Raw genomic sequence first — 26,291 nt, forward strand, 5'->3', positions numbered from 1 at the left:
CTGAACATTGAATGAATGGCAAACAAGGTTAGAGTCAGTGGCGGGGGGAGTGGGGGGGAAGAGAAGAAGCAGGCCATACGGAGTTTGACACTTGTTTGTGTGTGGTTTTTGTTTTGTTTGTTCGGTTGGTTGGTTTTGGTCATGCCTCAAGCTAGTGCCTCTACAATGTCTGGCATTATGACAACATAAATTTATAGTTTAAACATTTTTTCAGGTTCACAAGGGAGTTCATGGATTTGTTAAAGATAAGACTGGAAAGCCAATCTCTAAAGCAGTCATTGTACTTAATGAAGGAATAAAGGTACACACAAAAGAGGGAGGTTATTTCCATGTACTCTTAGCGCCAGGTGTCCACAACATCAATGCCATCGCTGATGGGTACCAGCAACAACATTCACAGGTAAGAAACTCAAATTGAGTAGCATCATGTAAATTTTTATTCTTAGTAATACTTCTGTTTTATTTTGAAACTCTAGTTAGAAATCTTGAAGGGAATAAAGAAATAAAAGTGTGACTGCCTCTTGATTACGATATCTTGTTATCCTTGTACCCCTTGCCACCAAAAGGGAAAATTTTCTAGCATTTTGTATACTTTAGATGGCAAGGCATCATCTCCTTAGTTTGCTATATGGGCCCTAATAATATAGCAGGGATACAGTACACCTTAAGCAGAACTTGTCATGATTCTTATACTTTCCCCTTCTAGGTCTTTGTGCATCATGATGCAGCTAGTTCTGTGGTGATAGTCTTTGACACAGATAACCGGATATTTGGTTTGCCAAGGGAGCTTGTGGTAACTGTATCAGGTAAAGACATTTTGATTTTTAGTAGTAAAAGTTAAAAACAATCTTGACATTTCAATATGAGAGTGGGTCACCTCCATAATCCTGAAACTAATCACTTGTCTTCTGATGTCTCCTTATCTAAATGTGATTTTCCTGGACCTCTGTTCTCCCATATGTTCTCCTGGCTTGCCTTTCTCTGCCGAGACCAGCTTGGTCAGGGAGACCCTAACCCAGTGGCGCTAGAGAAATTGAAGACGCACACACACAGAAATATAGAGGTGTGAAGTGGGAAATCAGGGGTCTCACAGCCTTCAGAGCTGAGAGCCTTGAACAGAGATTTACCCATGTATTTATTAACAACAAGCCAGTCATTAGCATTGTTTCTATAGATTAACTAAAAGTATCCCTTATGGGAAACGAAGGTATGGGCCAAAATAAAGGGATGGGTTGGGCTAGTTATCTGCAGCAGGAGCATGTCCTTAAGGCACAGATCGCTCATGCTATTGTTCGTAGTTTAAGAATGCCTTTAAGTGGTTTTCCACCCTGGGCGGGCCAGGTGTTCCTTGCCCTCATTCTGGTAAACCCACAACCTTCCAGTGTGGGCATCATGGCCATGATGAACATGTCACAGTGCTGCAGAGATTTTGTTTATGGCCAGTTTTGGAGCCAGTTTATGGCCAGATTTTGGGGGGCCTGTTCCCAACATGTCCCCCTTTTATTTGCAAATCGATCAAAGCAAAGGCAGCTTTGTCACGGTGAGCTACTTCTCGCAGGAGTCAAGTTCCACATTTGCAGACTATACAAAGACAACAGATTAAAAGCACAATCGTCATTGAAATCACAAAGCTTCCAAGCGTTTTTATCCATTTTAATGGGTTACTAGCTGCTAATCTATCTGCAGCTCCTTTAAGCACTCCAGTTCCTGGCATTAAGGTCAGGTGTGCCCAGGATGCTTTAAATATTTGTTCCCAAATTTTGATCTTATTAAGAGCTATTAATAGTTTCCACAAATCCTTATGTTTAGCTCCTACAACGAACCTTATCATTTGAGGTTGAGGTGCCACTATACTGCCATGGTTCCAGATAATATGAACTTTTGCCATACTTCTTATCATTTCTACCATCTGACCGTTTTGTTCAGACCATCTGAACATAGTGTGGCCATGGCATGCAGACTGAGAGGTGCAATTCAAGCTAAACATCCCCTTAGGGGACCAATCAATAATGATTCCATAGGAATCACTGCACAGCACCTCTGCCTGTTTTGCAGTGCAATCTTCCTAAACAAGTACGTTCATTTTTTCTGGCCAGGTTTAATTTTGTTTACAAACAGGTTTTTGAGGGCAGTATGCCTCAATTATAAGAGCAGATTTATTATGGTAAATACTGAGATCAGAAAGCATGTGTAACTGTGTCATAGAGTGATTACATCCAGGCATTATTGCCAGCCAAGATTGATAAATATGCCCAATAAGTATAATTGTTCTCTGTGTCTGCCCTTGTTGAAGGAATACTCACAGCAATGGCGATCACCACTATTATAGCTACCCATTAAATTACTTATTGTGACTGGTTGTCCCGCTTTCCTCAGGTTTTCTTCCACCATCTGTGACAGCTTCTTGATCTGTCCCCAGGTGGGTGGCTGTGTTTGACAGGTGTTGCTCGTGACAGTTGGGGTCCTCCTCAGCATCAGTCTCAACATGGCTGCAACCAGGGGGTCCTCGGGATCCTCCCGGAATCTCTTCCTCAGCATCTGGCTCATGATAAGGTTTCGGGTGTCTTGATGGTATCCAAATCAGCTGTTGATTTTGGCTTGGAGAAACACAAGCATAACCTCTACCCCAAGTTATTATTTTACCTATTTCCCAACTGTTTGTTATTGGATCTCTCCACTTAACCGGTTGTTCTGCTTCTGTCTTTGCAGCTGGTTTCTGTAGATGCTGTTCAGCTGCTGATAACATCTGACCTTTGGGCAGGCTCAAAAAATTTAAAGTTAATAATGCTAGATTCAGTTGTATATGGGCTATCCTGTGATCCCTATTTCTCCCTCTTTTTTGTTTTTGTCATCAGTTGTTTATCTGTATGAAATTGTAACTAAGCATTTTTAATTAACTGTGTGGAATGAACCATGTATGAAGAATCAGAAATGACATTAATAGGCATATTAAAAGCAGTCAATACCTCAGTTACAGCTACAAGCTCTGCTTTTTGAGCTGTAGGGCATCTGGGAAACTTTACCTTTTGATCCAGAATAAGAAGCTTTACCATTACTAGACCCATCTGTAAAACAATGAAAATGCTTAGCAGGCTGCAGGTTGTTTACCACAAGAATTGTAAATGCAAAACATTCACAGTCTTGCTCAGCTAACGGGATAGTAAAGAAACAGTCTTTTAAATCTATGACTATTAAAGGCCAAGTTTTTGGGATTATAGCAGGAGAAGGCAATCCTGGCTGTAATGCTCCCATAGGTTGTATAATTGAGTTGATGACTCTTAAGTCAGTTAACATTCTCCATTTACCTGATTTTTTCTTAATTACAAAACCTGGAGAATTCCAAGGGGAAAATGTTGGAGCTGTGTGCCCATTTTCTAATTGTTCAGTAACTAATTTCTCTAAAGCCTCCAGTTTCTCTTTACTTAGCGGCCATTGTTCTATCCAAATTGGCTTATCTGTTAACCATTTTAAAGGTATAGGTTCTAGAGGCTTAACAATGGCTGCCATAAAAAATGATATCCTAATCTTTGGCAGGAACTTTGTCTTTCCACTTGAAGCGGTTTTTTCAAACCCTGCAAATTTTTTTCTAGTCCCATACCAGGGACATACCCCATTTCATGCATTGTATGTTGACTTTGAGGGCTATATAATTGTTCTGATATTAGAATTTGTGCTCCCCGTTGTTGTAATAAGTCTCTCCCCCATAAATTTATAGGTACAGATGTTTTAATTGGTCAAACAGTCCCAGGGTGTCCATCGAGCCCTTCACAATGCAAAATATAACTGCTCTGATATACTTCAGGGGCTTTAGCAACTCCAACTATGTTAAATTGAGCGGGTTGAATTGACCACACGGAGGACCAGTGCTGTAGAGAAATGATTGCAGTGTCCGCTCCTGTATCTACCAAACCTTTAAATTTCTTTCCCTGAATAGTTATTTCAAAGGTAGGACGTTTATCAGTAATTTGATTTACCCAATAAGCTGCTTTGCCTTGTTTATTTGTGCTTCCAAATCCTCCTGTTAGTTTAATTTCATTTTTCCCCATTTCCACATATGGCACAATCAAGAGCTGTGCTATATGATCTCCTGGCTCTGCTTTCCAGGGAACAGAAGTAGATATAACAATTTGAATTTCCCCATTAATATCTGAATCAATGACTCCTGTATGTATTTGTACCTCTTTTAAATTTAAACTAGACCTGCCTAGAAGTAATCCTATCGTCCCTGCTGGCAGGGGTCCACAGACTCCTGCTGGGACCTTTTGTGAGGGTTCCCCAGCAGAAGACTCACAGCTTTTGTGCAGCACAAATCTACCGCGGCACTACCGGCTGTGGCGGGCACAGATTTGGTACAGGGAAGAGCGAATGGCCTGAGCTGGAAATGCCCTGGTTTGGAATGGGGCCTGGGATGGGCCCCTTATGGCATTTCCCGAAAGTGGGTTCCCATCTTTATCAAACTTAGAGTGACACTGATTAGCACAATGTTTTCCTTTTTTACATTTTGGACATACTTCGGGCTCAGCAGTTTTCTTTTTTCCCCTATCTGGTGGCCTGACTCACTGATTTTTTTCTACTTTTTTTTTTTTTAGTATGACCATGCTTCTCACGGTTAAAACAAGCTCCAGGAAATGGAGTTCCTTTATTCACTCTCAGTCCTGCCATTGCCTGTGCTAGCAGAGTAGCCTTATGCAGATTATCTCTGATACCATCACAGGCCTTGATATAATCAACTAAATGTGCTTTCCCGAATTTAAAAGGAAAAGGCTCAAATGTAGCTATACTATTTCCCTGTTGATCTGGGGGGTATATTCTAACAGGGAACTGCCAAGCCTCTAAATCACCCTCTCGGCTGGCTTGCTGAATTCCTGCCTGAACAGAACTAAGAGGAGTCTCTTGAGGCGCTGCTCGCACAGTCACGGGGCAACTACTTTTCACCCAGTGTCCTCCGGAAAAGAAAGATCTGGAGGGTCTTTTTCTTCAAAATAATAATGAGGGGGTGCAGAAGGATAGGGATGAACCTCTCCCTCCTTTGCTGCTTTAGCTTTAGCTGGCAAACAAACCTGCTCTGTAACCTCTTCTGTTACTTCGTTACACTCTCCTTCCTCCTCATCAGTGTGAAAAAGTTCCAAGGTGGAATGAACCAGAGCCCACACTTGTCCCGTTGTTACCCTAATGCTTCCGAGCTCCCCTTCTTACTCACCACAGGGATTGCTTTAGGAGTACTCAGGTGTCCTCCAGCTTAGTTCCATGTTCTCAGTTCCATGTTCTCCAACTGCCGCTCCAGCAACCCTTCAACCTGGATTCGAGCCCCCACAATGGACGCCACTTGCTGAGACCAGCTTGGTCGGAAAGACCCTAACCCAGTGGTGCTAGAGGAATTAAAGACACACACAGAGAAATATAGAGGTGTGAAGTGGGAAATCAGGGGTCTCACAGCCTTTAGAGCTGAGAGCCTCGAACAGAGATTTACCCACGTTTATTAACAGCAAACCAGTCATTAGCATTGTTTTTATAGATATTAGATTAACTAAAAGTATCCCTTATGGGAAATGAAGGGATCGGCCGAAATAAAGGGATGGGTTGGGCTAGTTATCTGCAGCAGGAGCATGTCCTTAAGGCACAGATCGCTCATGCTATTGTTTGTAGTTTAAGAACGCCTTTAAGTGGTTTTCTGCCTTGGGTGGGCCAGGTGTTCCTTGCCCTCATTCTGGTAAACCCACAACCTTCCAGCATGGGTGTCATGGCCATGATGAACATGTCACAGTGCTGCAGAGATTTTGTTTATGGCCAGTTTTGGAGCCAGTTTATGGCCAGCTTTTGGGGTCCTGTTCCCAATATTTCTGTTTCTTCAGGTCTATACTCAAATGTCACCTCCACGGAGAGGTCTTCCCTGATCACCCTAGCTACCCCTGTGACTATCTCTATCCTGCTTTTTTTCATTATAGCACTTCTCACTAACATTGTATTGGTTCATTTATTTGTCTATATTCAATCTTTCCCACTAAAACATAAGCTCTGAGAGAGTGAGGAATCTACCTGCATCCTCAGAGCCCAGAACGATGCTTAGCACGCAGTGGGTCTTAAGAGTTGTTGAATGAATGAATGATTTGCTTTATATTAAAGTTTTAAGTTCCTAGGACTTTGACTTACATTAGTTCTGCTTTTTCAAGATCCAGGAAAGAGGAAATGTTTGCTTTCACTGGAACTAATTCATGTCATTGCTTGGATTACTGAAAGGTTAAGAAGAAAAAAAAATGTGGTAAAATGAATACTCTGATGTACTCTATCTATTTGATACAAAGAGCTTTTGTTTATTTCTAAGTGCAACTTGGCTGAGGCAGAATAACCAAGTTTTATCACAGGGTTCCTGTGGGACAGACCCTTAGTTGAGAGAAAGTAGTATATTGGAAACATGGCCCAATCATAGATACTGTGTGGTGAGTTTAAAGAGTTCTTATCTTGTCTCAGATAAAGTGTAAATAACTTAGTGGTTAAAAACACAGGAGATAGAATTCAGCCATGGTTTAAATCTGGCTCTGTCACCCATGAGCTATTGTGAACTTAATTTTTATTATTTTTAGTTTCTAACACTTTTATTTTGATAACCTTATGTACAAATTTAAAATAAACTAAGAGATTTGGATGAAATGAAAGTTTACTGGAAAGGAGGAGTATAATAGAAGTCATAAAAAGCAGGTTGCAGAACAGTAGACACAGTATAATCTCATTATGGTAAAAGAAAAAAATACATGTATATGCACATGCATAAAGAAAGATCTGGGGCCAGGCATGGTGGCTCACGCCTATAATCCCAGCGCTTTGGGAGGCCGAGGCAGGTGGATCACGTGAGGGTCAGGAGTTCTAGACTAGCCTGGGCAACATGGCAAAACCCCATCGCTACCAAAAAAAAAAAAAAAAATTAGCCAGGTGTGGTGGCGTGCACCTGTGGTACTGCTCAGGAGGCTGTGGTGGGAGGATCACACACAGAAAAGATCTGGTAACTAAAAATGATCTCTGGGTAATGGAAATGTAAAGATAGGAGGTTTTTGGTTTTGACTTTTGTTAGTTTGTATTTTTAAATTTTGTATATTGTACATATACTGCTTCTTTATAATAAAAGGTTGTTCTTAAGTGCATGAAATAGAAATAAAATAAATGCGGGGTATATTATTAAAAGTTCCATTGTAAGCAGCTGCTTATTAATATCCTTAAAGTATAATATCACCCACATGATGGTTTTTGTTTGTCAGGTGCTACTATGTCGGCATTGATCCTAACAGCTTGCATTATTTGGTGCATCTGCTCAATCAAGTCTAATAGACACAAGGATGGCTTTCATCGGCTCAGGCAGCATCATGATGAGTATGAAGATGAAATTCGCATGATGTCTACCGGCTCCAAGAAGTCCCTCCTAAGCCATGAGTTCCAAGATGAAACAGACACTGAAGAGGAAACATTATATTCTAGCAAACATTGAGAAACACATTTTGCATATCTCCCAGCATAAGTACCAAGCAAAATTACAGTTCCTCTTGGGAGAACACTGCATTAAGAAGAGAGACCCTCTTGCTTCTTCAAAGAGCTTTGGGAAGTTAAATTGCTAAATTTGTATTCTCTGTGAATTTCACTGGCAGTTTCGAACTTCCCTTCCTTAAAGTATTCTTAACCTTTAAAAAAAAAATCTGATTTCTATTTATGCAGCAGAGATGGGACAGCCACTTTGTTTTTCTTTTTAATTTAAGATGAGCTATTTGGAGCTTATGTAATAATGGCATAAAACCAACTAGAGGATGTTGTATTTTGCACATCAGATGTTTACTAGTGGCTTTAGTATTTTTCTTTGTTTTAAATGGCCAAAAGAATCCAGAAACATTAAGGCAGGGAAAGCAGTCAGAATCAACATAAAGCTTTAAAAACTCAAGGTTTTTTCAACCTACTGAGGAGTACTTTTCTCTAGTTGTTAAATAGCTGGAGTTTCTCTTATTCAGGTTTAATGGAGGTTGAATTGATTTTTAAACACATATAACAGTAGGAAATGAATAAATGGGCTTCTGCATTTGGCTTTCTACCTGTTCCAAGGCTAGATCGGAACTGGTAGACTATGCTGTAAGCAGGATTTCACTACCTCTCTTGTAAGGTTTAGCAAACTTCTAAATAGCCCATTTTAAGGGAGAACTTACTTTGTTGTGAAAGATCTAAATGCCCACTTGAATGAAGCTGAGAGAGAGATCCAGCAGAAGCTAAAACTCATGTTGCCTATCTTTGAACTTGGTAAAAACCCACAGGTGCTGCTGCTTATATCTGTGAAGCACTAGCTTATTCTAGGAATGCCTGATTCTTTCATATTGCCTAAATCAGAATCTTTTTCTATGTTGCACACATGGTTTTCAGATGACCCAACCATCTGCAAGATCTGAATTCTACTGAAAATATCTAGAAATGTGGAAGAGACCTACTTGCACATTCTTAACCTGTATTTGAACACAAAATATCTATACTTCATGCTCCAGCCCAAGCCTATACCCTGTAATAGCATACTATTATTGAAATCACTTGGCCGGTCTTGTTCACATAGGCCTCTGGGAGTAATTTGGTTCTTTGTCCTAATGTTTCATTTGACAGTCTCTTTTTGATCAACCAATTTTGCTAAAAGTTCAGTCGAAAGTTTTTAAGTATAGCTCCCTCCCTTGAAAAAAATGTAAACTATGACTGCTGAGTGATAAAACACTGTGGTGTAAAAGTGTCATCTTCACTGCCAATCAGGCAAAGACCTGAAAGATTTGCATTTTATTGTGTCTGTCTTATGCAACGGAAATGATGCTTTTTGTAAGTGTGCATCTTACCAATGATCTAACGGTTTAATACCTTTGAATGTTTTAATGACCAAGTTGCTGCTGAACTTATACTAAATCAGGGGATCAAAAAACTTGCTCTCATCTTCTCAAATTGTATTCTATATCCATTAATGTATCAGTTATCCCAAAGCCTTCAGGTGGAGTGGTTTACCACCTACCTAGGTCATTCAACCAGGTTTGGTGAGGAATGCATTCAAAGTGGCTTTATAAAAGAAGATTTTGTTTAGCAAGAATAATGAGGTCATGTCATTTGTTAGTAAGTATCTGTGATAAATCTGTGGTTCAAGGTGAAGCTATTCTGGTATTCTGGTATTAGCAACTGTAAATTCTGCCACCTCATACATGGAACAGAGCTTGTGGGATGCTAATAGTTAATGAAGTATACATGATTTAATTTCTTCTAATAATCTATATGTTTTCTTTAAGGATGGTGGTATGTTGCTCTTTTTCAGCTTTATTTTTAAGAGTACAGTCAGGAAACCAACAAGGGGCCTAAGAGTGGCTGGCCCTGCTTGGGACATTACGGCAAATGAAACAAAGTTAATGTGACAGACTTTGCTTTGTTATCATTGGTCTTCACTAGAGGATACCTTTTTACATTTACTTCTCTCTTGGATCAAATATGTCTTTAACTGTACATCTCAGTGGCTGGAGGCCATGCCTTTTAAGCATGTGTAAAATTTTAAAGAAATGAACATACAAATAGTTATTTTAGTAATACTTCCTGAAAGAAAAACCAAATTCTGCTATAAATCTTGACCATCAATGAACTTTTAAATAACGCATTTAGCTGGAAAACAATACTTTCCCAGCTTGTGTTACCTAGAAGCGTGAATGTATAGGATCCCTGACTACTAAGACTATATTCTCAGCCCTTCCCTGTCTTTTATTTGCGGATCTAATCTAATATTAGAACATATTAACTGCTTAAGGCATTGAAGCCATATGGGATGGGGATACATTTCTTCAGTGTTTCTCCGAGAGACTTTCCATTTCCTTGGAGTTACGGAGGCAAGTATCATAGTATTAAGAAATTTGCCTAAATCTGAGTTGTGCCTTTCTTTACTCACAAGGCATGGATTTTGTCCTGGTGATCAGTTTGCAAGACTTCTTCCTTCCCAGCTCTTTAATAAAAGCAAAGTGATTGAGTAGGTAATGTTCAAAGTGTCTACCTGTGTACATGTACTTGTATCGATTATGTAGTTCAGTAAGATGTGCCCAAGTCATTTCAGAAGGAAAGATCCTTTGGTTTTGATGCACTTTGCTGAACAGTTGGGTAGTGAGTGGGATCCTATCCAGGTGAGGAATGCTTGCAATGCTTATTGAAAGGATTTGCTTTGGGACTTTGTCATCTTCCAGAAAGGAAACATATTGTATATTTGGCCCAGTGTGATTGATTGCTTAATCTTTGGTAATTTTTACTTGAATGGGATTTGCTGAATTCATGACTATTGAATTTAAATCTAATTATGAGTTGACAAATAAATAAAAGGTAGTGTTTATGTCTGAGCTTATTGTGTTTGAGCTAACACCAGGTTACTCGGTAACCATGACCTGCTCCTCCATTTCCATTTATTCTCAACATTAAATAGTTTTATCTTGTTGTTGCCAGAAATGCACTTGTGCCAGGTGTTGACCCTGCTGTATGAAAAGCTTATTGGCAATCAACTCTGTAATAGTGTGGAATTGTTTTAACAGTGACAACCCAGCATTTCCATATAATTTTGCTTTATTGTTATTACTATAAATTCCACTATGATTGATGTTCAGTGGTTTTCTATAGCAACTTTTTTGATAACTCTTGGGTTTCTGATTTGTTTTAACTAGTTATTTTGGGGGGATGATTGGGGTCTTTGATTAATGTCAACTGAACTTGGATTTCTAGTTCATGAAGAAATCTCTCCCAATACCCATTTATCCTATTTTTAGCAATAATTCGTTAATAATTCCACTTGATTTTCAGAATATTGTCCTGGTTGATTTTGATTTGACAGAGTACATTATGAAATTTGAAAGTAGATTACCATTTTGAGGCAGTTGGATATAAATTATGTAAATATGTATGATTGTGATTTTTATAAATGGCATAACATGAGTGTACTAATTACCTTCTATGCTGGCCATGCTACAGATTTTCTGGAGGTATGACATAATGGTATTTTTTAATGCTCAGATTAAAAATCAGCTTTTCACCTCTCCAATTTTTCCAAGTGATACTCCCAGTTCTAGAGCAATCTACAGCTGTTTATATAAGGTGCCCAACACCCGTTCATCTCAAGTGCTTCAGTCTTTGGTTTATTTCATGCACTGTGCCTTCAAAATGAAATTTTTAAAAGGGACTTTAAATGAAGTTGAATAGTAGTTTTTAAAAGTCAATGTGTAATTTATGTGAAATCTAACTGTAATGAGGTCCTTTCTGTTTTTTATATGTAAACAGATCTACTAATCCTGTATAAAAGTTATTTTATGATGTTTGTCTTTCTTTGTGTTTTGTCTCATAATCTTTTTTCAGATGCAATAGGCCAGAAAAAGTTATAGGTCCAGTTTGAAAGTTATTTAGTTTTTCTGCCTATACTAGTGGAAAAATAGTACCAGGATCAGAATACAGGGTATCACCTATGGAATGTTTCTGTATTTATGAATCAACTCAAAAGAAAGCTTTGTTTCTGAAATCACATTACATAGTGGCCACAGTTTTCTGTTTGTAGCTCAGCTAGATTGTTATATATGTTCAATCATATCACAATAACACAAAACCTGGTCATTGAAAGGTTTTTATGTACCCATTTTAAACTTGTTCATTAAAAATTTCGTCCTTTTTCCAGGTGAGGCCCAGTTAGAATAATGTGTCCTGGCACTTATAGGCGCAGCAAGGATGAATTCAATATCCCCTTTTCACTTAGCAACAATGTGTTATTTCTACCCTAATAGGAATTGGGAAAGCAAAGATATATAAGAAACAGACTCTGCTGACAAAGAACTCATAGTCCAGACCAGAGAAATAGAAATGGAAATAAGTTATATTTCAACAGTGATTGGTTCATCTAAAAGTCTCTGCTGTAAAGGAAATAAAGCATAGAGGTTTGAGCATGGACTTTGGAGTTGGACCAATCTGTGATTGATTCTTGGCTCTGCTACTTGCTTCTGATGTGAGCTTGTACAACTTTCTTGACATTCTCTGAGCCTCAGTTTCTCTACTGGTTAAAGAATAATGCTTGATAGGATTGCAGTGGAAAATTAAATGAAATAATGTTAGAAAAGTTCCCAATATAATATTTGACTCGGAATTGAATGCCCGTGGTAACCAGCATAATTTTCCTTTATGTGATGTCTTCTTATGCCTTTGAAAGAAAGTTACTTTATCAAATGTATAAACAAAGATCTGTTTATAGGTGATCTTTTTAATGTAGAAGAAATTCTGAGACACAAATACTAAAAAAAAAAAAAAAAGAAAAAGAAACTTTTATTATGTGGTTCAATAGATTGTCTAAAGCATGGCAGTAAAGTTTTAATTATGCCAAAATGCTTCATATTTGTTTTTAAATGAAATTAAGTTGTATTTATGCTTCTTTAGTGAAAACAGCCTTACTTAACTGCTACAGGAAGTGTGAATATTGATAACGGTTCTTTTTCTCTCAATGTTTGAAATATTTTCCTGAATTTTCTTAGTTTTCTCATACTTGAATTAAGAACCCTTTTGGTTTGTTTCATAAACAGTAATCTAGTTATGTTCAGCTTTTCAGATTTCTAATAGCTGATTGTTCTCAGCAAAGTAAACATGATGGTCAACACTAATACTACTCAATTCTGAATAAGTGCCATTGTGTGGGTCTTCATGTCTTAGTCTTAGTTATAGTTAGAATACCAACTGATTCTATGCTGTTTGTTGCAAACCTCAGATAAATACACCATTTGTTATTACACACAACTTAAAAGCAATAAAATCAGTAGACAAAGTGCAATTTTACCTTTATATATATATATACACACACACACAAATATATATACAAATATATATACAAAAGTATATTTATAAATATATATAATGGGAGACTTTAACACCCCACTGTCAACATTAGACAGATCAATGAGACAGAAAGTTAACAAGGATATCCAGGAATTGAACTGAACTCTGCACCAAGCGGACCTAATAGCCATCTACAGAACTCTCCACCCCAAATCAACAGAATATACATTCTTCTCAGCACCACATCGCACTTATTCCAAAACTGACCACATAGTTGGAAGTAAAGCACTCCTCAGCAAATGTAAAACAAATATGTTTTACATATTTATATATGTAAAACAAATATATATATATATATATAAATATATATATATATTTTTGAGACAGAGTCTCACTGTCTCCCAGGCTGGAGTGCAGTGGTGTGATCTCAGCTCACTGCAACCTCTGGCTCCCAGTTTCAAGCGATTCTCCTGCCTTAGCCTCCCAAGTGCTGGAATTACAGGCATGCGCCATCATGCCCAGCTAATTTTTGTATTTTTAGTAGAGACACAGTTTTGCCATGTTGGCCAGGCTGGTCTGGAACTCCTGACCTCAAGTGATCCTCCCACCTTGGCCTCCCAAAGTGCTGGGATTACAGGCATGAGCCACCACACCCGGCCCCAATTTTAACTTTAATATCACAATTTTCACCTACATTAGTAGAATATTAAAAGCAAACATACTATTTCTTCGGCATTTTGGTTGAGGTTAAATAATCCTCTTCCCTAATTACTGTGTAAACAAATGTAGACAAGGTAAGCAAGAATGAGACAGGATGGCCTACATGGAGTAGTAAGGTGTTGAAGTTTAGAGGCCAGCCTGAAAGACTGAGGAAAAAAGGCTGAGAATTACTTGATAAGACTGAAGGTACGATCATTAGAAGTGGGAGTATATTGAGATGGATATCTCAAATTCAGCAATATGAGGAGGCAGAGATAAAGTCAAAACTGTAGTTGGAAAATCAGCAAGTGGAGAAACTTAAGACGGAACACGGAGGAAACAGAGTGCAGATTAAATAGAAATTGCTATGATAACATGGATTATATTCTGTGATAACCACTGAGGTTGAGCCAAAGTGAAGGAGTAATGGTGAAAGTCTAGATTGCTAATTTCGAGTAATTGAGGTTATTCCAGTATTTATGATGATGATTATTATTTATTATGTACATATGGTTCCTAGCAGAGTTTTTCAAGACTAAACAGGCTTTTGATCTAGAGTCAAAAACATTGATCCTGTTGAGAGGGAATGAAACAGAAAGGGACTGGGCAAGTTACAGTAATGACTCAACTGCAGGACTGCTAGATTTAAAAAAATAATAATTTTAGATTTACAGAGAAGTTGCAGAGATCATACAGAGTTGACTCCTGGGTTTTGATTTGGAAGATGTGAGTGTTGGGAGGACAAAAGAGGAAGGATTATACTCAGTTTTCTATTTAGCAGAATGTGAATGGAACACATTGGAAAGAGGGCCTGGCATAGGAAATAGGATGTCTAGAACCTAGGCAGCCATGCACAGCTTGGGTACTCCAGGTGTCAAGATATGTGGCACTGCTTCTAGATGACCAAGTTCAATTGGAATCTCTAGTGGAGGCCGGGCGAGGTGGCTCACACCTGTAATCCCAGCACTTTGGGAGGCCAAGGTGGGCGGATCACAAGGTCAGGAGATCGAGACCATACTGGCTAACATGGTGAAACCCCCGTCTCTACTAAAAATACAAAAAAAATTAGCCAGGCGTGGTGGCAGACGCCTGTAGTCCCAGCTACTCGGGAGGCTGAGGCAGGAGAATGGCATGAACCTGGGAGGCGGAGTTTGCCGAGATGGTGCCACTGCACTCCAGCCTGGACGATAGAGCAAGACCCCATCTCAAAAAAAAAAAAAAAAAGAAAAAAGAAATCTCTAGTGGAAGGTGTGTCCCTCCTAGAGTTGGAGCAGACTTCACAATTTTTCACAAGTAAGAGAAGAGCAGAAAAAGTTTTATATGGATGTCAGATGTTTATATTATTGAACACTGTAAAATAGAATTATTGTTTTCAAATAAAAGATAAACCTGAGACTATCACAGGATCTATAAAATAATAGCAGAACTTCTGGAAATGAAAGTACAGAAACTAAAATGGAATTGGCGTGGCCGATTGCGCACAGAGAAGTAATTAACTAGAAGACAGATCTGTAGAAATTCTTACGTAGCATGGAGACCAAAAGGTAGAAAATACAAAGGAGAGGGTTAAAATGTGGATTTGACATACAACTAATACCACATGTTTGATACCCACAGTTTTAGAGGAAAAAAAAGAAAGAACAGAGCATAGGAAACTAAGAGACAGTGACTGAAAACTTTCCCCAAATCGATAAAGATAGCAACCCATAGATTAAAGAAACTCAATCCAAGCACGAAAAAGTAACATCCACACTTAGATCAGTGAAATTGCAGATCAACAAAGACAAAGACAAAAGAGATTAGCAATTAGACTCACTCTCAACAATAGAAACCAAAGTACATTGAAATTATACTTTTAAAATGCTGGGGAAAACATTATATAACTTCCAACATAGAATTCTGTATTGAACATACCTTTCAAGAATGAAAGCAAACTTCCAGGTCGCTGAAAACCTTAGTGGCAGCCTAGCTACCTTGTCTCCCAATATTTCATTAGTGCAAGCACACGAAGGAAAAAGTATACAGAAATCACGCTCCCAGCATAATTTGAAGTCAGAGAATTTTGAAACTTCAAACCGAGTAAGACGAGGAAAATCAGCAGATCGCAACATGGATTCTCACAGGCCCACCCCAGTAGCATCCCACAGGCTCTGTGGAGCGAAGGCAGATGAAGATAAACTGCAGGGAAGTCAGGAGAGGGATGCCAGAAAAAGAAAGTAATGTTCTTGGCCTAAAACTACTGCCAGAAAGACTAGGTCCACCTAACTCTCAATCTAAAAAACATGTCCAAGCAGATCTGAGCAGAAACCAGAGGGAAGGGGCTTCAGAGTGAGCACAATTTAAAGGGGGCAGGTGTGACTTAATGAGGCAGTCTTTGAAACACACAGCTTCAAAAGAAAAGAAAAAAAGAGCTAGTGAAGGGAAAAAATGAAAAAAGGAGAAGCACTTTTGACAATTAGGTGATGAAAAGAAAAGAAGCAAAAGACAATTAGGTGATGAAAAGAAGAAAAGGAGGAAAATTTAGAGTCCTGCTAGTCAAATGAGAACTGCAAAATCAGAGCACTTACAACTCCTCCCTGAACATGCCAACAAAAATACCAACTAAAGTATTTAATACCTTAGCTTTGTTCTATTATCAGAACAGATCTCAGCCATGAAACATGAAAATATAAATAGCATATATGAATGAATATTGATAAGAAATGAATTTATCATTATTAGCAGATGATATGATTATACATGTGGAAAATACAAAAGAATCTACAGATAAATTAGAAATAATAAAATTTAGTTCCACTTTCAGCTATGAGTGGATTGGCTTGAAACGGAAAGACTTCTCATCAAAAGCAATTAGAAAAGCTAAATTTGATTTAAAAACAAACAAAAAAAAACAGCTGTTTGAAGGATTGGAGAACTACTAATGTAAGAAGGACTTATGGGATCAAGATCCCAGAACAAAAATTGCTGAGAGGTGAGTGTGGTGGTAAAACTTTCACCTCCAGGCATTTTTCAATTCATAGGTAACAGAAGAAAGGCCAGGCAAGAGACAGAGAACCCAAACAGAAGTTTTGGGCAGTATCACTGGGTGGGGGAAAATACGAGGTTAGTACCTGCCAAGGAAGTGGCACTGGTAAACAGTATTCCAGTTAGGAAACCTGAATGGCTACACATTAGAATGAAGGGCTAATCAGAAATAGACCAATTTTAGCAAACACAGAATCCCTCTTGGTATTAGTTCCACTCCATACTGGATTAAGCTGCTCTGCCCCTACCTGAACTGCCTGCAAGAAGAGGCAGTAAATTCTTTCTGAAGAAAGACAACATCATCTAGATCCTCAAATGATTAATACAAAGTTTTATCTATGATATACAGCATCCAATCAAAAGTTCTTATCAAAAGACGATTACATTGTGAAAGATCAAGAAAAATAGAAACAATCCTATGGGAAGTACATATTTCTCAGTTATCAGAAATTTTTAAAGAATGATGATGGGCCGGGTGCGGTGGCTCACGCCTGTAATCCCAGCACTTTGGGAGGCCGAGGTGGGCGGATCACCTGAGGTCGGCAGTTCGATACCAGCCTGACCAACACGGAGAAACCGCATCTCTAATAAAAATACAAAACTAGCCGGGCGTGGTGGTGCATGCCTGTAATCCCAGTTACTCAGGAAGCTGAGGCAGAAGAATCGCTTGAACGCGGGACGTGGAGGTTGCGGTGAGCCGAGATCACGCCATTGTACTCCAGCCTGGGTGACGAGTGAGACTCCGTCTCACAAAAAAAAAAAAAAAAAAAAGCTGGGCGCAGTGTCTCACACCTGTAATCCCAACACTTTTGGGAGGCCGAGGCAGGCAGATCACAAGGTCAGGAGTTTAAGACCAGCCCAGCTAATATGGTGAAACCCTGTCTCTACTAAAAATACAAAAATTAGCCAGGGTGGTGTCAGGCACCTGTATTCCCAGCTACTCGGGACGCTGAGGCAGGATAATTCTTGAACCCGGGAGGCAGAGGTTGCAGTGAGCCGAGATTGTGCCACTGCACTCCAGCCTGGGGACAGAGCAAGACTTGTCTTAAAAAAAAAAAAAAAAAAAAAAAAGATGATGAATGAATGAATTCAAGAAAGTAGAAGACAAGATGAAGAATTTTAGCAGTTTGTTTGTTTGTTTGTTTTTTAAGACAAGATCTGACTCTGTCACCCAGACTGGAGCGCAGTGGTGTGGTGATGGCTCGCTGCAGCCTTGACCCCCAGGACTCAAGCAATCCTTCCACTTCAGCCTCCTGAGTGGCGGGGACTACAGGGTACATCACCACGCCTGGCTAATGTTTTAATTTTTTGTAGAGATGAGGTCCTACTATGTTGCCCAGGCTGGCCTCAAACTCCTGGACTTGAGCAGTCCGACCACCTCAGCCTCCCAAAGTGCTGGGATTACAGGCATGAACCACCACATCCAGCCTGATAATTAAAACATTTAAAAATTAAAGGGACAATTTCACTTCTGGACAAGACGGATTAGTTGTATTTCTTTCTATTCCTCCCACTAAGCACAGCTAATATATATATATAGACTCAAAAAGGTGGAAAAAAGAAGGCAGACCAGCTAGGGACCTCAGAATGTAAAGAACATGAAGCTGAGTTCCCTGGGTTTCCTTTTTGTTTCCTATGTCCTATATTGAGTGCTGGAGAAGCTGGCAACCTAGAAATGCCAAAGGGTGCAGACAAGAAAAGCCCAAAGGAAAATGGAAAGCCTTCTCTCTCCAGACAAGGGACCAGGAAACAGGTATCCTAACAAGACAGAATACTTTTGGACAATAATTTCACCACTCTGGACAAATGCCACAGAAAAAACTGAGGCCCATCTTCACTCCTTGCCATCAAGGGCTGAGAGAGGAGGCTAGGCTTCCACACTCACCAGCTGTAATGAAGCGCCCCACCCACACCCACTTGGACTTCTTGTCCACCGAACAGCAGTAATGAGGCTCCCTGCCATGGTGGCAATGGGGACCACATGGGGAGCAGTAACAAGGCACCTCCTCCCTGGGGAATCAATGAAGGCCAAGGCAGAGCCGGAACTTCCACTCCCACCTGGAAGTAGCAAGCATTTCCCTATGCCCCCCAGCAGCATGTGTCAGAGCAAGTCTGCTTAAACAGAAAACTTAAATTCCAGAATCTCATAACAAATACCTAAAACATCAGGATACAATTTATAAAAATTGTCATTCCAACAGCCCAGAAAATTTCGACTTGAGTGAAAAGAAGACAACAGACCCCAACAGCAAGATGACACAGATGTTGGAATTATCTGACAAGGACTTTAAAGCAGCTCTAATAAAAATACTTTAGTGAGCAATTACAAACAAACTTAGAACAAATGATAAAAAGAGTCTCAGCAAAGAAACAGAAGATATAATGAGGAACTGAACAGAAGTTTTAGATATGAAAAATGCAATAATTGACATGAACTCAACAGATGGGCTCAACAGCAGAATGGAGGGAACAAAGGAAAGACATACTTTCCTGTCAGCAAATCTGAAGACAGAATAGTAGATAGTACCAAATCCGAATGAGGGAAACTAGACTGAAAAAAAAATTAGCATAACTTCAGAGCTATGTGGGACATTAACAAAAGATCTAGCATTCACATCATCAGACTCCCAGAAAAAGAAGAGAAACAGTATTTGATAGGAAAAGTATTGGAAGAAACAATGGCTGAGAATCCCCCAAATTTGGCAGAAGCCATAAATGTAATAATCAAGAAGCTGAGGATATCAAGAACAGGATAAATCCAAAGAAATCTACACCAAGGCACATCATAACTTCTGAAAACTAAAGAACAGTTCTTGAAAGCAGTGAGAGAGAAAATATATTTTAGCTACAGTGGAAAAACAATTCCAATTGTAGCCAATTTCTTATCTGAAACTATGGAGGCCAGAAGGAATTGGCACATTTTTCAAGTGCTGAAAAAAAGAAATTGTCAACTTCACATTCTATATCTGGCAACAATATCCGATCCCCCAAGAATGAAGCGAAATCAAGACATTCTCAGATGAAGAAAAACTAATAGAATTTGTCACCAGCTGACCTACTCTTTAAAAAAAAATGGCTGAGGGAAATTCTTGAAACAGAAAGGAAACGATTAAAAAAAGGAATCTTGGGACACTAGGAAGGAAGAAGAGTAAAATATGCATAAATCAAGTAAGCTTTCCTCTTCTCTTGAATTCTCTAACTTATGCCTGACACTTGAAGCAAATATTAAAACATTGACTGATGTGGTTCTCTCAATGAAAGCAGAGGAAATACTTAAAAACAACTATATTATAAATGAGTGGGGGAAAGAACTTTACAGGAATTAAGGTTTCTACACTTCACTAGAATTAAGTCAGCACCAGCAGATAATTTATGTATCTATAAAGTGTGGGTTTGCACAGCAGATTTTAGCAGGTTGAGGGCTCAGGCCGAGAGCATGTAGATGCAGTTAGCTCACTCTTTCTAGATGTGGCGGCTGACAAGGAAAGAGGGCTGGAACTAGAACTACTGTAGACACAAGGAAAGCAGCCAGTGGAGAAGAGCGCATATGCTAGAGAACGTGGATGATGGAGCACAGGCGGGGAGGTAGGATGAAGGAAATGGCTCTGGGAAGAAAGGGTCTCTGTGTATGAGAAAAGATGAAATTGGCTGAAGATACACATTAGAGACAAGGTGAAGGAAATTGAGGGCGTTGCCTGAGGATGATTTTCCTCCCAGTCAAGTAGGCACCTGCTGAGAGAAAGGATAAGCCGGGATAAGGGAGATGATGATGGTTTGGGGCGCAGAAAGCGGGAATGAAAGACAGACATTCTGAGAGTGTCAGGAGCTAAAGCTGAAGTTTTTTATCTGTCGCTACTTAAAAGCTGTAAGATAACGAATTGATCAGCAGGTGGCAGTGTCCGCGGAGGCTCGCATCCCGTCAGCCCTGGCGCTCGGGGCAGAAACAGGCGCGGTGGTGACTTTCTGGCCTGCATCGCCTCTGCTCCTCTATCCCGGCTGACGTTGGACAACAAAGATGGCGGCAGGAACCAGCAATTACTGGGAAGGTGAGGGCGAGAAGGCCTCCGGGTGCGTCCCACGAGGGTGAGAGGGGCTGAGTGAGGACAGATCTTGGGAGAAACAGCAGAGGAAAGAACCAGACCTCCGGAGCGTCCGAGCTGAGCAGCGGGGCTTGCCTAATTGGGAGCCCCAGGGCCTTGGGGATACCGAACGGTCTGGGGCAGGGGTCTGGCCTGGCCGGCCCCTGTGAGCGGGACGTGGGGCAGGGGTTGGACAGAGTGGACAGAGCGGGGATGTGGAGGAAGAGGGATCTGAATCGCCTGGGTAGAATTATGTTGAGGGAGTAATGGAACTCGGACGAAGGGGCTTGGGGTACGAACTCTGAGAGGAAACGAATGTTGAGGGAGAAGATCCAGAGCCCGGGAGACTGGAGGAGTCAGCGCAGTGGAGTTGAGGTCACTATTGGAAATCTGAGTGGGAAAAGAAAGGAGGAACTTGCATTCCAGTCCGCCGGAGGAAGTATGAAGAGAATGGGAGACAGAATGTCTCCTGTTGGGTCCGCATGACAACTACAGGCTGGGAACTTCAGGGTTGGGTGTTTGAAGGAAGAGAAAATGACTTACCATACTGCTCTGGAGTCTTAGAATCGGTTTTAATGAAAAAGTTGAGAGAACCTGTGTGAATTGCAGTTACATTTGCTATACTTCTCCCACCAAAAAACCTTCTTGTGATTTGACAAATGCATTTATTTAATTCCTGAAAATATAGTCCGATAAAGTGAGCTTACGTAAAACTCATTCCTGGACCGTGGTGATCAACAAGAGCAGAGAAAGCTCACCTTTTTCTCCCAACTCTCTCTTTGCTTTACTGCAGCATAGAAACTACTTTCCAAGTTCCTTTGACCTGTTTCTATTGCTATCCACTGAAGCCTCTAGAAACCACAATATTGTCACTATCAGCCCCTTGGTCTGAGAAACTTCATTCTAAATTTATCCAGATTTGCCTATCATACTTTCTAAATGCTTTTACTTGTGTTTCCTACTGGAGAAGACAATTATTCCAATCACAGAAAAGCGTGCTTATAGTTTAAAACGTGTATCACCATGCCCATTTGAAATGTGTGTACTAGATAGAAAACTTTTTATTTTATTTTATTTTATTTTTTGGAGACAGAATCTAGAGTCTCGCTCTGTTGCCTAGGCTGGAGTGTAGTGGCGCTATCGATCTCGGCTCACTGCAGCCTCCGCCTTCTGCGTTCAAGAGATTCTCCTGTCTCAGCCTCCTGAGTAGCTGGGACTACAGGTGCGCACCACCACACCCGGCTAATTTTTGTATTTTTAGTAGAGATGGGGTTTCACCATGTTGGCCAGGATGGTCTTGATCTTCTGACCTCGTGATCTGCCCACCTTTGCCTCCCAAAGTGTTGGGATTACAGGTATGACCCACCGCGCCTGGCTGCTAGAAAACTTTTTAAAATTATGTAGAAGAGGCTACTGATATCTTTATTACTAGTCGTTAGGCTGTGGTTTTTTGAAGCAGCGTGCTATGATATTACAGCAGCTCATTACTGACAACCTACTCTGTGCCAGCTGCTTTAAGCATATGATTACCAATACATAGGCAAACCCTGAAGGTAGGGGTTTAAAAAACCAGAAGCTGAAGGTCATAGGTTAAGTAGATTGTTGATACATCTTAGAGTCAGTAAGTGGCTGTGCCGAGATTCGAACTGGCTTTTGGTCTCTGGGTAAATATGCTCCACTATGTTAACTACGCTTTCTATTTCTGGTTGAAAAGTGTATTGAAATAATGTTTTGTATTCTTTATCACTGAAAGAGAGATTCTTACACCATTACCTCTGGTACTTCTGCCCTTTTATTTTAACTTTTACTTACCTTGAATGAGAATACTCGTATCTGTGTGTGGTTGTCCAGACTGTGGCTTCTGTCACACAACCCCTTAGATGCCAGACTGCTAAACCAATTTCTCTACTTGCTTGTTTGCTTCTGCTGTTAAAACTTACATACTTATTTCTGTCATACTCATATTCGACCTTGTTAGTAGCATATAGTTTATTGTTAGTTTTAGCCCTCCAAATTACTTTCAGTAAGTTTTTTTTTTTTCTTTTAAAGACGGAGTCTTGCACTGTCGCCCAGGCTGGAGTGCAGTGGCTCAATCTCCACTCACTGCAAGCTCTGCCTTCCAGGTTCATGCCATTCTCCTGCCTCAACCTCCCAAGTAGCGGGACTACAGGCACCCGTCACCACGCCTGGCTAATTTTTTGTATTTTTAGTAGAGACAGGGTTTCACTGTGTTAGCCAGGATGGTCTGGATCTCCTGACCTCATGATCCACCCGTCTTGGTCTCCCAAAGTGCTGGGATTACAGACGTGAGCCACTCTGCCTGGCTTCAGTAAGTTTTTTAAAGGCGATTTTTGGCCAGGCGCAGTGTCTCATGCCTGTAATTCTAGCACTTTGGGAGGCCCAGGCGGGAGGGTCACTGGAGCTTAGGAGTTCGAGACCAGCCTGGGCAACATTGTGAGACCTCATCTCTAATAACAGAAAAAAAAGAAAAAGAAGAAAAGAAAGAAAAAGGCAATTTTCATGGTAACTTTTTTCTTTATGTTCAATTGAGAAGTCATTTTGGTCTGGGCATAGTGGCTCACACCTGTAATCCCAGCACTTTGGAAAGCCAAGGTCGGTGGATCACTTGAGGTCGGGAGTTAAAGACCACCCTGGCCAACATGGTGAAACCCTGTTTTTACTAAAAATACAAAAATTAGCCAGGCGTGGTAGTATGTGCCTGTAGTCCCAGCTACTTGGGAGATAGTTGAGGCATGAGAGTTGCTTGAACCCAGGAGGTGGAGTCTGCAGTGAGCCAAGGTCATGCCACTGCACTCCAGCCTAGGTGACAGAACAAGACTCCATCTCAAAAAAAAAAAAAAAATCATTTTGCTATTATGCAAAGAAGTTCATGAGCCTAATAAAGCTTTGGAACATAAAAAGCAAAATCCCTTTCAAAAGAATAATGGCTTCTTTCTTATAACATTAACTGGTAAGTTGATAATGCTGGTCATAAACCATAGTTTTAGTTCATTTGTGATTTGTATTCTCTTCTTGTTTTTCTCTGAATTACAGAATTTTAGTTATCACTATATAAATAGTTTCAGGAATGGTAGAACAACTTTTGTTTTCTAGCCATCTTTGGAGTAAAGCTGCAAAGTTGCATCTCCCATTACTACTTCCCTTCCTGTCCCCTCTGAAGTTTATAAGTGACTAATCTGCTTTGCTGGGCAAGTCCTTGGTTTCCTTCTTTTAAGACTTTTCTTTTCCTTTTTTTTTTTTTCTTTTGAGACATAGTTTTGTTTTTGTCACCCAGGCTGGAGTGCAATGGCACAATCTCAGCTCACTGCAACCTCCACCTCCCGCGTTCAGCGATTCTCCTGCCCCAGCCTCCTGAGTAGCTGGGATTACAGGCGTGCGCCACCACGCCTGGCTAATTTTGTATTTTTAGTAGAGATGGGGTTTCTCCATGTTGGTCAGGCTGGTCTCGAACTCCCGACCTCAGATGATCTGCCCGCCTTGGCCTCCCAAAGTGCTGGGATTACAGGCGTGAGCCATCGTGTCCAGCCAACACTTTTCTTTATGGGTGTAGCTAGATCAGTATATGATCATTTTCATAGTTTGTTTTCTTCAGAATAGTCTTGTGATTTTTGTGTCTACTTTTTATGTCTAATTATTTGTTGTTGTAATTTTGTTAAAGATCTCAGGAAACAGGCTCGACAGCTGGAAAATGAACTTGACCTGAAACTAGTTTCCTTCAGCAAACTATGTACAAGTTACAGTCATAGCAGTACCCGAGATGGAAGACGCGACAGGTATAGGTACTACCAGATTCTGTCTCTTATGCCTTAACTATGCTTTTAAAGTGTTAAAAAAGAAACTAAAATATATAACTTCTGTAAGTTGGTCTGTTGGTGAAGTTTTGGTGTTTTGTCATTGACTGTTTTATTTTTTAGTGACTTACTAAAATTCTTCCAAATTCTTGAGACTAGCATTTATTTGGAATCTTTAGACAAAGATTGTTACAGTGTCAGGAGAAGCCTGCTAGAACCTCAGAATAAGTTTGTATTAAAAATATGAGTGTCTAATTCAGCCAGTGTAGGGAAAAGGTGGCTGATTTGCCCATGTGGTATGTATTTCTTGTGTTTTCCAATTGCTAAATGGACCTGTGGATCTACCCAAGTACCAAGTACACATACTGCTTTTCTGGTGTTTATTCTATTAGAGGGTATCTAATGCACTGTGTATCCTTGTTATTCCTTATCAAAGTCTTTAATTTTGGTACTTTTTGGAGAAACTAGTATATTACCATATTAAATGTATGGAAAATATGTTCTTATCTTTGAAGCTTATGCTCACTTTAAGTCATCCACTTGTTTCAAGAAAATATTAGGAGTAGACAGGTACAGCGGATCACACCTGTAATCCCAGGACTTTAGGAGGCTGAGGTGGATGGATCACATGAGCCCAGGAGTTCAAGACTAGCCTGGGCAACATGGTGAAACCCTGTCTCTAAAAAAAAATAGAAATAAAAAAAAATTGTTTTAAATTAGGCAGTATTTAAGACAGTTACAACGAGTAATATCATGGACCCCCAAGTGCCTTTCTCCCATTTTAAAAAAATGATAATTACTCATTCCATTGAAGCCCCTTATGGCCCCCCACTTTCTCCCACCCCTTAATCAAAATGTATTCTTACTGCATGTTTGTATTCCTGAGCAATTCATCGTATTCTATTATGTTATATGGTATATATATAGTATAGTTATTTTACAACTTTTTTTTTCTTTAACATTTTTGAGATTCAGCAATGGATTCATTTAACTCTGGTATATTCATTTGTAATTTATATGTAGTATTTTATGACTGTATCACAGTTTAACCATTTGATGATGGCCATTGTTTCTAATTTTTGCTAATTAATAATAACAATTTTGATAGCTGACATAGAGTGTTCATTATATGTTAGGTAAGCACTTTCTATAAATACTGCTGGGAACATTTTTACACAGAATGTTTCTATATACCTAGTGGTAAAATTGCTGGTAGCAGAGTTGTTGTTAATCCACACTTATTTTACATACTTTTTCAAAGATTAGAAGTGAGTAGGATATTTGTCAGCTAATAAAAACAGTAAAATCTGAGCTTGGATTTGAATCTAGGTCTATCTCCAGACCCACAGTCTAAACCCTACTATATTGTGTACATTTGAACAAAAAGCTAATTTCAACACTATAGCCAAAGTACTGTTTCTTTTTCATAAGGACTCATTGGTTGTAAAGGCAGCAGGGCCAACATTGACTCTAGGATCTCAAAATAAATTACTAACACATCAAATAGATTGCATTGCTTTGGACTTGGCTTTATTTAGCAAGAGAATGAAGAATGTTCTTTCTATGCATTTTCTATGTTCCGTGTGCTTCACGAACTAATACTTTTTTTATTCCTCTAAAGGAAAAACTATCTTGAAAACATTTCCTAAGAAATTCTACCACAAACTGAAACTGGCTTTGTAGAATTACTTCAGCCTAACTACCCTTTTAAATAAAAATCTAAGGCCATGAGGATCAAGATTTGATGTGTATTCTAAAGTGTCTTGTTTGATGCCCAGGTTGGAAGCATGTCACAATGAGTCAACTAAGCAATAACTAGAATATTATTTATTCCAGGAATCTTCCTTTCTTTTTT

At 39.7% G+C, this 26,291-nt stretch overlaps 2 protein-coding genes and 1 long non-coding RNA gene across 11 annotated transcripts in view; 2 read left to right on the forward strand and 1 right to left on the reverse strand.

The window, feature by feature from the left end:
* Positions 1-11,325, forward strand: part of CPD (carboxypeptidase D) — a 97,374-nt gene extending 86,049 nt beyond the window's left edge. For both annotated transcript variants that reach the window (XM_015118974.3, XM_077970732.1), the window contains exons 19-21: positions 215-400; positions 707-806; positions 7,251-11,325. In XM_015118974.3, coding sequence (XP_014974460.2) covers positions 215-400; positions 707-806; positions 7,251-7,477 — 513 coding nt within the window. In that variant the 3' untranslated portion in view covers positions 7,478-11,325. The remainder of the gene's footprint in view (positions 1-214; positions 401-706; positions 807-7,250) is intronic.
* A 9,209-nt stretch (positions 11,326-20,534) lies between these two features.
* The window catches only part of GOSR1 (golgi SNAP receptor complex member 1), a 50,444-nt gene continuing 44,687 nt past the window's right edge, over positions 20,535-26,291 (forward strand). For 4 of the 8 annotated variants that reach the window (XR_013405676.1, XM_015118837.3, XM_028835453.2 and 1 more), the window contains exons 1-2: positions 20,535-20,591; positions 24,304-24,424. Coding sequence is in view for 6 of the 8 variants with exons in the window: in XM_015118837.3 (XP_014974323.1) it covers positions 20,561-20,591; positions 24,304-24,424 (152 nt within the window). In the remaining 2 variants the exon portion in view is untranslated. 8 annotated transcript variants of the gene reach the window in all.
* Positions 20,546-24,295, reverse strand: LOC144335422 (uncharacterized). The gene is made up of 3 exons (XR_013406277.1): positions 23,439-24,295; positions 22,039-22,686; positions 20,546-21,466 (listed from the first exon to the last, which is right to left on the reverse strand). It is a non-coding gene; the product is annotated as an uncharacterized LOC144335422 (long non-coding RNA).

This window comes from Macaca mulatta, chromosome 16 (assembly GCF_049350105.2).
Source record: "Macaca mulatta isolate MMU2019108-1 chromosome 16, T2T-MMU8v2.0, whole genome shotgun sequence".
Taxonomy (NCBI): Eukaryota; Metazoa; Chordata; class Mammalia; order Primates; family Cercopithecidae; genus Macaca; species Macaca mulatta.